The 16,580-nt window shown below is 49.8% G+C and overlaps 2 protein-coding genes across 2 annotated transcripts; both read right to left on the bottom strand.

The window, feature by feature from the left end:
• Nucleotides 1-156: 156 nt before the first annotated feature.
• Nucleotides 157-4,159, bottom strand: PFICI_01815 (Hybrid signal transduction histidine kinase J; the record flags this gene model as incomplete). Its single annotated transcript, XM_007830396.1, has 3 exons — nucleotides 157-588; nucleotides 641-3,252; nucleotides 3,307-4,159. The coding sequence occupies 3 exons, from the start codon at nucleotides 4,157-4,159 to the stop codon at nucleotides 157-159; spliced, it is 3,897 nt and encodes a 1,298-aa protein (XP_007828587.1).
• A 6,471-nt stretch (nucleotides 4,160-10,630) lies between these two features.
• PFICI_01814 (uncharacterized protein) lies at nucleotides 10,631-14,872 on the bottom strand (the record flags this gene model as incomplete). The annotated part of the gene is made up of 3 exons (XM_007830395.1): nucleotides 10,631-11,554; nucleotides 11,610-12,191; nucleotides 12,239-14,872. 3 exons carry the CDS (start codon nucleotides 14,870-14,872, stop codon nucleotides 10,631-10,633), a joined length of 4,140 nt encoding a protein of 1,379 aa, XP_007828586.1.
• Nucleotides 14,873-16,580: the final 1,708 nt, after the last annotated feature.

Below are 16,580 nucleotides of genomic sequence, written 5' to 3'. Positions count from 1 at the left end.
CTTTACAAATGGTTTGTGTAGGAAAACTGGGCAACCTTCGTCTGGCCGGCTTTGCTAAGAGCTCAGCTCTACCAGCATTTCTTTTTTTTTCTTACTGACTGAGAGCTCTTACTAAGGTCTGTTGGGTCGTAGGATTCATTAGCTTGGGGGGTTTGATTACATGTCGGATAGACTTCTACGTGCCGCTGCTTTCATGGGATCGTCTTGATCCGCCGTAACTAAAGATGGGCTGTCCAAAGTTCCGGTGAGGCGGGAAGACGACGTCAAAGCTCGAGCCTCCAGATTGGGACGTAGAGCACTAGGTCCGCGCTGCTTTTCCGGCGTGCTGCTGTTCTTCTCCTTTGCGAGGTCCAGTTCTCTTTCCCGGTTCTTCTCAAGTAACGCACCTCCAAGCGTAGCACACTTCAAGATAGTCTGGATGAGGTGATTCTGTTGCAAAGGTTTGGAGAGATACTCGTCCATTTGAGCTTGGATACACCTCTCACGATCTCCCATCATGGCGTGTGCAGTCAAGGCGATGATAGGTGTTCTGTGAGACCCGAGGCTACGCTCATATTCACGAATCTTGCTTGTCGCTTCGAAACCACCCTACAAAATGTTAGTATTACGCCTGGCCGGACAAGAGGGAAAGATTACGTACCATGATTGGCATTTGAACATCCATGAGAATGACATCAAACTTCTTCTTCTGGATGGCCTCGACAGCCTCCAATCCATTGCCAACCACCGTCACCACATGATGGTATTTCTCAAGAATCTTGACTGCGAGCCTCTGGTTGACACGGTTGTCTTCAGCAAGCAAAATTTCGAAGGATTTGGTGTTGTCCGCCAATGACGGTGTTGCACGGTTCTCCAGAGCTGGAACCATGCCGTTGCCCAGGTCAATTGGAGCACAAGGTGTAGTGAGATATGATGTGATACCCAAGTCCAAGCAAGACTTCAAGCTGATATGTGTTGCAGGTGCCAGTAGAACGATTGGCAGATACTTGAACTGATCTATAGCTCTAAGTTTACGAGCAGTCTCGATCGAATCAACGATGATAACATCAAATGGTGGCTCGTCAGATCCAAGTCCAGGGTACGTCTCTTGGTTAGCCACGACCGGCACCAGGCCCAGATGGCGGAGTGACGCGACAATCTGTTTACCGTGGACTGTCCGGCCGCGATCGACAAAGAAGACTTGGTGTCCCTTGTATGGCTTGAGCTGCTTCTCAATCATGGCCAGATCACCGCCTGCTAGCTTGACAACGCAGGTGAAGTAGAAAGAGCTGCCCTTGCCAACAGTACTACGGACCCAGACATCACCACCCATGAGGCTAACGAGTCTCTTTGAGATGGAAAGACCAAGACCAGTACCGCCGAATTTTCGTGTCATGGAACCGTCTGCTTGTTGGAAGGTGTCAAAGATAAGGTCCAGCTTGTCCTGCGGGATTCCTATGCCCGTGTCCGTGACGACAAATTCAAGGGCATATTCATTGGGATCCTTTGCAGGCTTGTGTGATTGCTGGATGGAGAGTCGGACCTCTCCATGCTCCGTGAACTTAATGGCATTGCCGACCAGGTTCAAAATAATCTGTCGTAGACGGAACGAGTCACCAACGACGTAGTCTGGTACTGAACTCTCAACGCAGTAGGTGAGATCAAGAAATTTCTCATTTGCCTTGACTGCGAGGGTCTTGAGGGCGTTAAAGACAGTACCACGTAATGTATACGGGATTTCTTCAATAACCATTCTCTTCGCCTCGATCTTTGAAAGATCCAGGATATCGTCAATGATAGTCAGCAAACTGTTGGCAAGGTTGTTGACAATGTTTAACATCTCTCTTTGATACTGTGTCAGGTCGGTGTCCAAAGTCAGCTGCGTCATGCCGATGATACCGTTCATCGGGGTACGGATTTCGTGGGACATGTTGGCTAGGAATTCGGATTTCGTCTTGTTCGCCTGCTCGGCAGCTTCCCTGGCCAAGGTGTTTCGCTGGATACTGTCTCGAAGATTGTACACCATTTGGTTGATCTTGCGCTTCAGCTCGTCCATCTCACCAGACGCTTCCACGTCGACAAGTTTTGTGAAGTTCCCATCGGTAGCAGCATTAGTGATATCGCCGAAAGCTCGCACTTGCGTCGTCAAGTTGGTGGCCATCGTGTTGACGTCGGCGGTAATCTCCTTCCACCGACCCTTCAGGCCAGCTACGTCTGCTTGACCACCCATCTTGCCGTCGACTCCGACGTCCTTGGCCACTCGTTGCACTTCGTTACAGAAAACGGAGAGCCTGTCCACCATGTTGTTGATGGTATCCTTGAGTAATGCCACTTCACCTCCTGCAGTGACAGTGATCTTCTGGCTCATGTCACCATCTGCAATGGCTTGAGTGACGGTAGAAATTCCCCGCACCTGCGAGGTGAGGTTGGACGCCATGGTGTTGACATTCTCGGTAAGATCCTTCCATTTCCCTTCAACATCATCAACACGCGCTTGACCGCCGAGAGTACCATCTGTGCCGACTTCCTTGGCAAGTTTGGTAACCTCAAATGCAAACGTGCTGAGACGGTCCACCATGGAGTTGATGGTATTCTTGAGCTGTAGTATCTCGCCCTTTGCTTCCACGCTAATCTTGGTGCTCAGGTCACCCTTTGCGACAGCGGTAGTCACCTTGGATATCTCTCGTACTTGCGTAGTCAGGTTCATGGCCATACCGTTGACATTGTCGGTCAGATCGCGCCAGGTACCTTGCACGTCATTAACAGTTGCCTGGCCCCCAAGGCGTCCCTCTGTTCCGACCTCTCGGGCAATTTTGGTGACTTCAGCTGCAAACTGCTGCAGCTGGCCCACCATGGAGTTGATGGTGGACTTGAGTTCCAAGATTTCGCCTCGGCATTCGGCTTGAACCAGCTGTGTGAGGTCGCCCCGAGCGACCGCAGTGGTGACCTTGGCAATGTCTCGCACTTGAGTTGTCAAGTTGTTGGCCATGGCGTTGACATTCACTGTCAATTCGTTCCACATGCCTTGCACTCCCATAACATCAGCCTGACCACCGAGCATGCCCTCGGTTCCTACATCGCGGGCGACCCGGGTGACTTCGGCAGCGAATGTACCCAGTTGAACAACCATAGTGTTGATAGTCTGTTGAAGCTCAAGGATCTCTCCCTTCGCCGGCCGCTCAATCTTCTTGGTGAGATCTCCATGAGCGACAGCTGTGGTGACTGAAGCAATCTCGCGCACTTGATCGGTGAGGTTTTGGGCCATTACATTTACTTGCGGCAGGTTAGCGGCTGAATAAATTCACAAAACGACCAAATTCGACTCACCATTGTCAGTAAGCTCTTTCCATGTGCCGTCGACGCCGGCAATCATGGCTTGACCGCCCAATATGCCGTCCGTGCCGACTTCACGTGCGACACGCGAGACTTCACTCGAGAAGACCTGAAGTTGATCCATCATGGTATTAATCGTTCGCTTGAAGGTGGTGATTTCTGGGTCCATTTCTACCGAGTTCATCCGCACTCGCTTGCTGAGGTCACCGTGTGCTACAGCAGTGACAATCTCACCAATCTCACGGAGAGCCTTTTGGAAAGCTTCGTTGGCTTTTTGATGTTTCCATAGCTCTCTTTCGAGGGCTGCAACACGCTCTTCTTCCAGGATTTTCAGTGCCTTTTCCTGCAATTGTTTTTGTTCGACGAGTTGTGCGTTGACATGTGTCAATTCCTGCCGTTGGTTGTCAAGTAATTTGGACTGGTCATCAATATGTTCTCGCAGACCTTCCAGAGCCTCATCCGTCAGAGGAATCGTCTTGAACGTTCGCTCTTCCTGGCTAGCGGGGCGGCCTGAAGAACCCGAGGAAAATTTTGAGCGCATATACGTCTTGCCATTGCTCGATATGGGCGACGAGGACTCGACACCAAACATGGAATCGACAGTCTCGCTAGGGGTGTCGGGAAAGATTGGGGCAGTCGAGATGCTAGCCTTGGCTTCTAACCTTTGAATTCGTGCTGCTAGGGCTGCGAGTTCCCGTTCGAGGCTATCTTTGGCATCGCTGCTGGGTCCAGGAAGTTTGCATTGTTGCTGATCGCCGCCGGTGTGGGCAGTTGCGTGCAATTTCGAGTCGTTGGCCATTGATTTGACCATGGCGGCGGCCGCCGCCATAGTGGTTTGATCAGCCATGGTGGTCGCAAAGGCACCGCGGCCGAGGACAGAAACCAAAGTGGCTCCGAGAGGTGGTGCAGATTACAAGTGTCGGTATATAGAGGTCGTTTTTTGTTTTAGCGTAAGGAGCGAATGATGCCAGCGAAAGCTGATATCGGCACGAAAGATTCACGAGGACGGTTGCATCCTGTGAGGAACGATTTAAAACTGGAGACGAAGCCTTGGCTCGGTAGAGAGCAGTTTTGTGTTGATAAGAGTGAGGATCGCAGCACTCTTTTCTCCTCTCCGTAATCCTCTGAGTCTCTGTTGTGCGTGATGGCGACGGAGCGTACCTCGGGGTAGAAAGGCTCAAAGAGGTAACAACTACTACTACGACAACAACAACAACGACGACGACGACGACGGCAGCGAATCTCGCGTGGGTGGCGGGACTGGCGGAGGAGAAGGGACAAGGACGACAAAGAAAGCGCTCGCTCGATGGGCACGATAGTATTTTTGGGGAGGAGGAGGAGAGCGGTACTCTAGCTGGGCCACGAACAATGCGATTAGAGAAAGAAAACTCCCTGACTACTGCCGAGCAAGAAGCGGCAGATGGTGGGAAGTGGGTGGGCGAGTGGAGAGCGTGTGTGCTGGAATTTGGTTTTGGTTTGGTTCGCTCTCCCTACCTTACCTACCGTAGCTGCTGCGCGCGCTCGTTCGCTTCATACTGGGCTGCTAGCACTGCTAAGATGGGTGACAAGTGCAGCACAGCCAGTCACAGCGCAGCGCTCCCATGCGGTATGGGGGGCGCTAGAGCGACAAGGGTTCAGGGACCCATAGTGGCCAAGTCCATGTAGGTAAGGTCGCCCGTCTGTCTGCGTAGTGCAGCCCGAGCTCCCCATTGACTTCCAACAACCCGACGCGGTCGGTCAGGGGTCGGGGGGAAGCACTTTTGGAAAAGAAGAAGATCGATTGCCAGCCAATGGAATGGTCACTCTTGGGCTCCAAAAACTACATGAGGTGCTTGCGACAAGACAGAAGGGTTGCGTTATCTAACCGCTTCAAGGTCACGAAATGCTTTTTTAATATTTGCTGCATATTGATCAGGTAGTAACCTGGGTAATGTGCTCTATCTTCTACCATTAATGTGCATTATGACCCGCCCATATGGTGAGAAAAAGGAAGTAGCCGAGAAGACTAGAAGAAGAAGAAGAAAAAAGAAACAGGAAGGAACCCCAAAAGAAGCTTCCAACCTAGAAATCTCGTGGCGAAAGGGAAGAAAAAAAAAAGGAATCTCGATAAGAGCAATACATGGCAAAACATCCTTCATAACACTACTACGTACTACATGGAGTACACTCGGTGCCATGGTCTCAATCTACTCTCTCTCTCTCTCTATCTTTCTTTCTTTCTACCCATAATATAGAGGCTGCGGGGTCAACCACCATAGTATACACACATATCTATCTGTCTTGCATGTGTGTTTATTGTACGTACTGGACATCAAATGCCAAGTGCTTTCATCTACGTACTGTACGCAGAGCGGCCAAGCCGACGACAATCGCGACATCCAATCGACACTTTCCGTCTTGCTTTTGTCCCTCGAGTCCTTCCCATCCCTGTCCGATGTCACACGCCTCACCTGAAAGAGTAGTGTACTGTGTGTAATGGTCGTCTGCAGTTCCCACTCTAGCGGGCGCAACCACGCGAAAGACGGTCAGGTATAATCGTTGTTCACCCACCAAACTAGCGCCGCCCAGCACGCTTTGCTTTTGCCGCAACAACGGTCAAGAGGGCGGCGACATTCAAGCCTTATCCCGTACCTGACGGCGCACCTGCTCTCTGTCCTGGAATCAGGAGGAACCACGATGCTCTCAACCCTCCCTTCCCGGATTGCGAAAGTGTTGATAAGCCAACCGGTGCTTCACCTCACGCAGCCGCTCATCTACCACAATGCATCATTTAATTACATCCATACCTGGGGTCGAGACTCACCTCGACCCGGGGAGGGAGAGACGCTCCGGATCGAGCCTCCAGCTCCAGTCCTCCTGATACCCTGTCCTGTGCCGCGTTCCGTGCGACATGGAATTCGTCAGAAAAGGTTGATAGGTGTGGATGACGGGTCTTTGCACTCGCCAACCCCTGCTGCTGGCATCTAATGTGTACTGTGTAGGAGCAATCAGATTCCAGCCGCTGTGCTTGGGTAACCTGTCTTATTAGCCAGCTGGTGGTTGACCACAAGAGTTACATTGCAACAACTCAATTATCAATACCCGCCTGTACCTCCCAACCTACGGCAGAGAGTATATATATTTGCGACACCTGTCCTACTACACTACAAAAGCGACGCTCGCCTGACACACCCCCCAACTTGTCTTGCAGTGCAAGCGAGCACGGTATTCAATACATGCGCGCAGTCAGCATTGCTTCCTTTGGCTGATTGGTCTACTTTTCGCCCAGCTCTGGAAAGCCCCCAAAAGCATGGTGGTGGCATGCTGGGTATCGAGAGTTTGCCCAACCCACATGAGATGGTGAAGGGAGATTTCGGCTGGGATGAACAGCCCATCTAGGCGAATGAGGGTGGCAAAGACGCCCCCTTCCGCCGCACATTGGTAGATCAGATTGCTTTGGCCAGGCACGACGTCCACGTCTGCCCCCTCCCTTAACCCGCCGCCTGCCAGTCAACACTTGACATGATCGTGAACCCCATCGACCCGCCCAACATGTTCGCGTCTTACCTGGCATGGCGCTTCATCTTCCTACAATCTTTACTGGCTATTCGACGAGTATACCATACTAAGTCCAGTACCCTAGAGATGACGTCACGCGTCGCATAGCTGTCTAAACTATGCTGCATTGAAAGATTAATTTGACTCTCGGCGCGTGCTACCGTCAGTCTGAGCTTTAGCCTCGTCGCTAGCAACTTCTCGGAATAAATCAATACGACCCCTGAAAAAACCCTTAGGTACACTTGAGGCGGCACGTAGCTAACACTCGCCAACATTTTACTTTGATCAGGGTCTATCCTTCTTCATTCAGGTACGGCCAAATGAGTGCTTCAAGCACAATTACGATCAGTGACAGGCCCTCCAGGAAAGAAAGATACCCAGATCATGCTGCGCGCACTTGAAGCCTTTATACCTGTGACCTGACAAGTCTGTACATATCTTCTTGGCCAGGCTGCATATGCAAATAATTTCCGGGGCTCATCAGGTAGGCAGGCATTCGCTCCAGCAGCAAAACATCATCCGGCAATCGGTCTTACAATGCCTCCCGTTCCGGACCCGTGATTGGTACGCGAGCTCACACGGACAACAATGGATAGCCATGAGAACATGTGTGCTGCGATTCCGTACGTGCACTATAGTACCTACACACCTAGGTGGACAGTTGGGCCCCGCTACATCAGAGGACCCCTAAAAGACCGTCGTCTTAATCAGGAACAGTTACCTCGGCGTACTTTCTTACTTTTTTTTTTCCCCCTTAACGGTTTGACCTCGATCTGCAGACGGACGGCCTTATTTCGAAGGGGGAAGAAGAAGAAAAAAATCATCAAGTCGTCTCATCTCAATTCGGACGGACAGGCGGGGTGATAACCCACTTGGTAGGCTTTGGCAGGATGGCAGGCCTCCAACAGTAGAGTGTGAGAAGACAGTCTTTGCGTACGTTGACCCACCATGTCTTATCGAAAGGGGAAACCCAGGACAAAGAAGAAGGGGAAAAAAATAAACCGTTCCAAAACAAATCATCGTTGTGGACAAGACGGTTGTGAAGCTCCGTATTCCGTCCATCGAGCGCAGATCGGCCCGTCGGAGTCCCAAATTATGATTGGCAATCGACCATGTCCGGGTCCGGGCTTATTCACTTTTGGTACGCTAGGTACGTATCCGTCAGTCAAAAAAGTCTTGCCAGAGTGCCCAGCCACAGCCAACCAGCGAGCCGTCCACTATACAACGCGGTCAAGGGCATTGGCTTCTGCAATTCTGAAGCTCTTTTTTTTTTTTTTNTTTTTTTTTTTTTTTTTTTTTTCCCAAACTTCCTTGGAAGTCAAGGTCAATGCCATCTCAGAATCGTGTAGATCTGTAAAAACTTTACCGCCAGATACGCAAATGTGAGGTCATTCAGAGTCCGAGCCCCCTCCCCAGCTGGTTGTTGCTGTTACCGCTTCTTATTATAGATATCCACACCTTGGTCCATGTTGATTCGTGATATCGCAAAAGACGATAAATGTCATGACAACTGACTCGGTTGAAGTTAGCTATCGAAAATACTAGCTGGGTAATACATAGTATGGCTACTAGGTTACTAGGATGCTGACACCGTCCACTGTGTACGCGCGAGCCGTTGAATCTCTGTTGGAGCCTCTACTTTTTACTGCAGCTGAATCTCCACTGAAATGGACCCTGAACGCAGATGAATGGATCCTCCTCGGTTCCATGGCGAGCTTGTTGAGGAACACGAAGAGGTTGGCTTGGGGTTGGCGCTGGAGGAAGAAGAGACCAAAAAAAAAAAAAAAAAAAAACTCTTGACTGGAACCCCATTCTCGTTCGACTAACAATAGATTACTGCCAAGCTGGCGTGTCGTATCCATCCGCATTTTTAGCATCGTGAACTCTCCGTTGCGATAGCTACATGACCAGCTACCTAGGTATTTTAGTCAGTCCAGTCAGGCGGCCACTATTAGCCCCATACTCCTTGTCAAAAATCCAGAGCGGCATTACACAGTATTAAAGATGGAATGTGACAAGATCAATTATCAGGCCCAAATATCAGCGATCTCTCCAAATCTAATTGTCAAAAGAAGGCATCTTGGCTGCATGCACTGTCGATCTACACCAACCTAAGCTATAGGCAATGTTTCAGCCTGAGATATAACCCAGCATCCCACGACCCGGAACATGATACATGCTTGCCCACACCCACAGCACAAAGACGCAACCGCTTCTGGTCAATGATGGACATTTGAATTGCGGGCAACGGGGTTCGCACACACACACAAAGGGCCCAAGGAATAACCATGCCAAACCTAGTGTAGTGTAGTGTATTTCCCGCAGGTCACTGTTGCTGATGGCTTGGATGGCAATAGCTGGTTGGGTTAATAAGGTAAGGCAGGTCATGTAAAAAGGCACCTTTGGCACCTTTCGTCTTCTTTTTAACTGCTCATGTGATCTTGTCGATCGCGCGAAAACAAATGTACATGCATACTGTGTAGAAAGCGGAACCCCCGCCGTCTACTTTTTTTTTTTTTTCCCAAAACGCGTGTACGATAAACCGATCGATATACGCCACTTTTGGTCCTTGCTTTCTCTCAAAGGAGGGAAAAAGTACGAAATCATGTTTTAACTGTGATCAACCATCTAGTTTTTCAGCTCGTCCATCGAGAGTTATGCACATAATATAATAAAGACTGCGAAATTTTGCTCAAAAGCCATCATAGAACCATAGTGCTACTAGTATGCAGCAGCAGCACGGAAATCCGCTCTGCATAATCACATGGTACCATTTCCCAATAGACAGCAACCAACCAAAGAAGAAGAAAAAAAAAACTTGCACCGTTTCGGACTTCCGTTGCGATTCGTTCCTTTTTTTCCCACCCCCACACTCTTCCATTTCTGCCCAGTCAAGCCAGGTCAGTTTGGATTTGGGTTGCCTGGCTCTTGGCTTTTTAAACTTGCTTGCCCTTGCTGGGCTGCCAAAAAATGGTTCGATGTTTCGTTTTGTCTTTCTGCCCAAAGAGATAGAAGGGGAAAAAAAAAAAAAAAAAAAAGAGAGAGTTTTGGAAGTCGGCATCAAGCGTCCTTTACCTTGAAGATCACTCGCCCCAAAGAGACCCCCCCATCTTGATCAATGTATATATATGTACTTTGTAGTAGTAGCCCTGGGGATAACGGCACATTAGGCATGCACGTCAAGTTCCCAAATCAACCCCCTCCTTAGAGATCATGAGACCCCTCTAGAATATTTTAGACCCCGACTTTCTCCTTTTTCAAGGAAGGGGAAACTTCTTTCATCCCTTTTAGTAAAGCATCGGCTTATATTAAAGGATAATCACGTGGCAAGGTCCAAATGTTCATAGTCGTTAAATTTCGAAATTAGTACAGAATCAATTAATGGACCTTCATTTCCTAATAGGGATGTTATAGTTGTTTATCCAGTGTCTCGGTTACATGTCAAACGTGAATTGAATAAAAACAACATAACGGATGAATTCAAACTATCGTGCCCTTGGTCTCCAGCCATCCCATTCGTTTCCATGACACCCAAACGCTTGCTAAGCTTCGTGAGGGTATGTATCGAGTGTCAAGTCTTCAAAATCAGTACTACAAAGCTCTTGACTCCTCATGCTGGTTGACGCCTCATGCGACGGAGAAAAGAAATGAAAAAGAAAATAATAGTCACAAAACTCAATAACTCGAATCCGCCAACCCACCATTAAAAAAAAAAATACGCAAAGTCTGTGGGCTTTAACAATGATCTTGTCTTTCGTACATCTCCATGACTCCTCATAATTCATCTCCTGGGAACCCCACCTCTTCCAAAGTTCCCGCCAGAAGCCCAGCCTTGGTTGATGCTCTGCTTCACTATTAGTGCAGCAGCTTGCGCCGCAGCCTGGCGTCCCTTCTGTCGATTTCGCTCCTTCAGGTAGTTGGCTGCCTCGGGTCGCATTCGCAAGATTCGCAAAATCATATCGTCGCTGGGATCAGCTTGTGCTTCCTTTCGTTTCTCCTCCTTCATCCTTCGCATAGTGCCCAGGTTGCGGCTCATCATGATACTCTTGCCTCGCCTGATTGTACCCATGGAAGCAAATGCCGGGCCGGCAGATCCGCCGTAGCCTCCAAATGCTGCCGGCGCACCCAGTCGGTTTGGATTGGCAGCAAGTTGTTGCTGCATGGCCTGCTGAGCGCGTTGAGCGGTGGCGGCAGCCATACGTTCCGATGTGTGGATGAGGTGGTCCGTGGATTCAAAATAGAAGAAGTTTAGCGAGGCGAGCTCGTGATACTTAGGCGACTTGAGCGCCTCTGCTGGAACTCCTAGTACTTCGCCACTTTCAGAATCCCGGGCGTGGAAGAACTCGAACAGAAGTTCGAGCCACTTGTAGACGACTTCAGCTTCGCGTTCGGTGAGCGGCCTTTGATTAGAAGGCTTCTCGGACAAGGGCGGGACGAGCAGAGACTCGATAGCCATGAGAACTTCTTTCCAAAGCCGGGTCATCACAGCAACCATTGTAGCATCGGTGAGCGTGCCCTTCATTATGGCAAAGTTCTCGTTGAAGTACGTGAACAGTCCCTGAAGAGCATTCTCGATATCAGCAGCCGTAATCATTGGCACCCTGGACTGTCTCTTCCACAGACTCGAGGCAGACTGTAGCAGATTTCGACCTAGCAGATTCTTCAGAGTGTCATGAGACAATGTCGCGTTGATATGCGTGGTAAGCTAGAGGAGAATTAGCATGTCTGGATACTTCCACATCAAAACTACATTCACTTACCTTGTCAGTAATCTTGCGCACCATGTCCCGCTCTGTTCGCTTGAGGTGCCTGAAGGCCTTGCCAAAGTAGAACTGAATGTCGTCACGTTCACCTTCCATGCTTACTCGCACAAGTAGACGTCCCTGTGTATCGAGATCGAGCCATATCTCTTGCGGTAGGTAGTCGCGGAAACCCTGAGGGTCAAGCTTCAAGGTTGTTCTGCCGACAAAGTCATGCTCACCAAACATGTCGTAATCCCAGATTGTTGCCACGAGATTCAATGGACCAGTGACGTTGATATCAACAGACTCGTCCCATTTGGGATTGAGATTCCTCATGATGGTCCTCGTCTTGGCAAGACGTTTCTGGTACTCATCACCTAGCACAACGTATGGATCACTTGTCCCATTGGGGTCACAGGCTTTGAGATCCTCTGCCTCAACAATCTTGACAGTGAATACATATTTGGAAGGTCGCTTGACGGCTTTCTTTGGTCCCTCTGCTTTCTCAAGCACGGCAGCACACGCATCGACGTTGATGAGCTTCTCGAGCTTGTCTAATTCTTGCATGGCATACTCAATGTTGTTGAGCTTGACAAGTGACTACAAATCATTAGAAACAATAGGCGCTTTAGAGGATCATAACTTACCTCGGAGTAAAACTGGAATGGCTCAATCTTTTCCTTGTTGTTCCACGCATCCTTGGCGTACTTCATGAATTTTCCCTGAGTCGTTTGCGCGGCGGCCAAAGCTTCTTGTTCGTTAGCACGAGGCGCGTCCATCTCCGCATTGAACTTCTTGTCAACCGTCTCGCAGTATCTTTCTAGACCATTCGCAAATATTCTCGCTAGGGCCGTCATGAACCTGGCATGGTGAACGTCATTGTCCCACTCCAGTTGGAAGATCTGGTCTGCAGTTTGGTTGAAGCTCTTGAAAAGGTCAATGATAGAGTGACTGTGACGATCCGTGTCCTCGATTTGGCCATCGTGTCCTGTGCGGACTTGAAACTCGTCCTGCTTGATTGCATTATCCACGATACCGGCAGTGAAAACCTCTGCGTTGGCGATCCACTTCCAAACAAAATCCACCAGTAATTCCTCGATATCAAATGCGAATGGTTTGCTCAGTAGGGAATTTTGATGTATCTCCCTGATCGCCACCAGCTCCTTGTACAGCGCAAAACCATCCTCAGAGCCGAATTCCAAGCCCTGTTGTGAGGCATTGGCGATTATAGACTGTATCAATTGGCAGGCATCATTCTCGAAGTTCGGGAACATTGTCTCAACCAAGATTGTCAGAGGATTGGCGCCCATAATCTCCGGGTTTGACTTGTATCGCTTCTTGATCCTCTCACAAAGCTTTACCACCGATTTGCCTAGTTGTACGACATGATTGAAGTCCCAATCCTCTTGCCTTTCAGGTATTTCCTTGTCCAAGTAGACTCGATAAACATTGGCAGCCTGCTCCTTGAGGCCTTGTTTCAACTCCTCTGTAAAGGCCTGCTCCTCTTCTGGTTTGCGAGCGAAACTAGGATCAGAATAGACGTGCTCCTCCAGAACGAGAAGCATTGGCCCAACCGAAGGAGGCTTTGGCTCATAGCAGGCCATCAAGGTGGTAAACAAATCTCTCAGAAGTGCATCATGTAACGTGGTCAACGTGTGCTGATACGCCGCGAAGTCGCGGATCGTCCATCTACTTCTGTCGATCGTGGCAAGGCTTTCGTTGTACAGATATATGTGTGGTGGTTTCTTCAGTTCCAGCGGGGGCGCTTTGACAAAGTTGAAAGCTTGGTCTACTTCGATAGGCGAGGGTCGGGTCTCCTGCGTGGTATCAGTGTACTTGGCTGCGGCCAGCTCCATAAACACCACCAGTCGTGTGAATTGCGGTATGCGCCAGCGAACAGATAATTCAGTGAGCAAGTCCATGGTTTGCTTGGAAAATGGACCTGACTGTTCCTCATCGCCGCCACGAGCAGTATCGTAATCCATAGCATGCTTGGCAATGGTTTTGAAGTATTCACGAGGGTCCATTGGTATGAAGGTATAGTGGGCGTCGTCAACACTCCGAATACTGCTGTTGTCATCCAAAGACAAAGAGCCAAGACTGAGCCTGTGATCGAGATTGTATCCTGAATCGGGACTAGACAGTGCTCTACTGAAATCAGCAAACGCTTGATCCTCTCCATATCCAGAGGTTGGACTAGCGGGCAGTGGCTTTTCGAGCATGATATTGGCACTTGAGAGTCGGACAAGTTGCGGTTTTGCCGTCAGGATCTCCTTCATCATTGCCGATAAATGCGGTGCCTCGGCTCGTTTCCATTCCTGAAATGCCTCGTCAACGTCAAAATCGTAACTCTGCAAAGTGCCATTCATGCCCGCGTTCAGCCGTTGTTGGTACGATTTCAGGTCTCTCAGCGCGGCGTCTTCTGTCCAATTGGGTCGTTGGCTGTCAATGATGCCCTGCACCTCAGCGGGGGACCTGCCAAACAAATTCGCCACGACTTGTACTAATGGCATGTCATTGACATCGTGTGTGAGCGGAACGTCAACCTCGATGTATTTGCCGCCATCCTGGCCAGTATCGACAAAAAGGTTCTGGTCATTGGTAAGGAGTTTATTCTCCAGCGTTTTGAGCCGACTCATGAGTTCCGGCTTGTCTCGGTCGCTACCCATGTCTCTCAAAACATTGCCCACCAGGCGCACGAACATGGCAACGTGTCTGTCGACAAGTAATTTCCAGGAATCGTCTGTTGCTGGGGCACCCGCTCCCGGGCGACACGATTTGGTCGCCGCACTATAGAATGTCATGACAACACCCTCCAACTTTCGGTCCTTGTCGATCAGCTTCTGCATCGCAGGGCTTCCAAAACTGTTGTATGCTTCGGCGAATGATCTTTTGATATCGGGATCGCCGTATCCTGGAGCCGTCTCGGAACCCGCCATGACACCAGCCATGCGTCGCTCAAGGTACTTGCGAAAGTTATGCGGAAGTTTGACACTCGTGGAGCCTTGGGGCAGGAGATCCTTGACCAAGTCCGTGGCGACAGAGGTATACGCTCTTTGCCGCGGCTTTGGAGCTGGGACGAACTGTTTCTGCTTTCGCTTTGGTTGTAATAGGTAGTTGAGGTATGCGACTCGGAGGGAGTATGTAAAGGCATCGTCATACTGGACATCGACTCTGCGAACACTCGCGTTCGAGCCCGAGCGAGTTCGTCGTTCGCCATGTTGTATACTGTCAATGCGGCGGTTGATGGCGCCGCCGCCATAAAACGATTGTCTCGACATCTTTCAGGACCCCTCTATTGTCCAGACCCTGTTTATAATTTATTCTTGCTGGTAATCGTAAAACCTGCCGACCGTCATGTCCTGCTTGGCTGTCTCGTGAGACATTCGATGGAGCGGCGCGGTCTGAGCCTCTCGAAAGACGCCGTCCGGCGCGAGACGTTCGTGGGCTGTCTAATCACTGGGGTTTGCGCGGCGACTTCTGGAAGTTCTGGTGAAAGGAGGGGTGGTCGAGCTACTAGAGATGACGAATCTCGAGGAAACAGAGCAGTTTAAGGTGATTATGCACTGGTTGTATCTGCACGATGGGGACACTGGTACTGATGTAGAGCAACGTCATCCCGCGACCTCACTTATCCCGGACCTGGCGAAAAGGGGATCGGGGAGGGGCCACAGCGGCACGGATTGAGAATTGGCGTCAAACTGCCGCTTCGAAAGTTGCGGCCAATCGACACGTACCAAGAGTACTTGTGCAGTTTTTAGGGCGTCCTTATGCCAATTTGCGGCCAGCCGACCACAAAGTTCAACTCGCACGAAGGTGTGGACTGGATCTCATTACGGGACACACAAAAAGTATCTTTTTTTGTTTTCTTTCTCTCGGTTTTTCCTCTGGTTGAGACTTTGTGCTGCCGCGCCACGCGATTCCCGTATACGGACTCAGACCCCTCTTTGCCTGCCTAAGTAAAGCTCGTGTTCCTTTTCCACCGCTATTTGACTTGTAGGTAGGCACGATTAAGGCAATATGTTGGGCTGATCGAGGCTTGTTACAGTGTATCCGGCGGTTGGGCCTCGGTCCAGCCACAAAATAAATACCTTATGTAATGAATAACAACATGAACAAAACTTGATATCCTAGTCTTTTCTTCAGAGTCCTTGAATGTGCCCGTGTAAGTTGACAAACCTACCTGGTAAGTAACTTGGCTTGAAGCCAAAATATTTCCCACCTTCAATCTGGTGGAGAAGGAACATGTGCACAAGGCGCGCCCAGAGCAAGCGCCCGCAAAAAACCCACTGTCTCGTCACCATCTTTGATACTAAATTAGTGTGCACAGTTGGCGCTCATGTCCAAGCTGTCCAGGACCCTGCTTGTAATGCTGGTTGCCCAACCAAGTGATACTGGGATTGGGTGTTCATATTGGGGATTGTAAGCGTCCATGTTTTATAGTCATTCGCGGTTCCATATTCTACCCATGCTATTGGTCGTGAGCCCATCTAAGGATGCGAGAAATCTGCTTTGGAAAATATGCGCCTCCAATCATCATGGTCAGGTTGGTCCTTGTTGTATGTATGCAGGCCTGATCAGGACGAGTACTGGCGCAACATGTTACAGAGTATCTCTCTTGTTTGCGATTTCGAGTGAACAATATGGACGGAACAAGAGCAAGCAGGGGGGCGCAATCAATTGGAGATGACGGCGCACTGATCAACATTGGGTTGGAACGTGCCGCTGATCAGGAAGCGAAGCCGAATGGAACAAACACCTGGATGGAGTTGAGATAGTCTCTGTCAGAAGACATGCGTAAAACAATACCAAACACCTTGATCGAAATGCACAGGCGTCGGTACTGTCATCAAAGGTCAGTGAGGTCTGCACTCGCATGAATGCGTTGGTGTAGATGTAGGTGTAGATATCTGGTCACTTCATGGACGGAGATTCCGAGGTTTTCACATCCCCTTGGAGTAAAGCGCTGCTGGTCTATACCTACTTAGC

This window comes from Pestalotiopsis fici, assembly GCF_000516985.1.
Source record: "Pestalotiopsis fici W106-1 unplaced genomic scaffold PFICI_Scf_1, whole genome shotgun sequence".
NCBI lineage: Eukaryota > Fungi > Ascomycota > Sordariomycetes > Amphisphaeriales > Sporocadaceae > Pestalotiopsis > Pestalotiopsis fici.
Note: the sequence above shows the minus strand (reverse complement) of the source record. Positions and strands in the feature narration are given on the sequence as shown.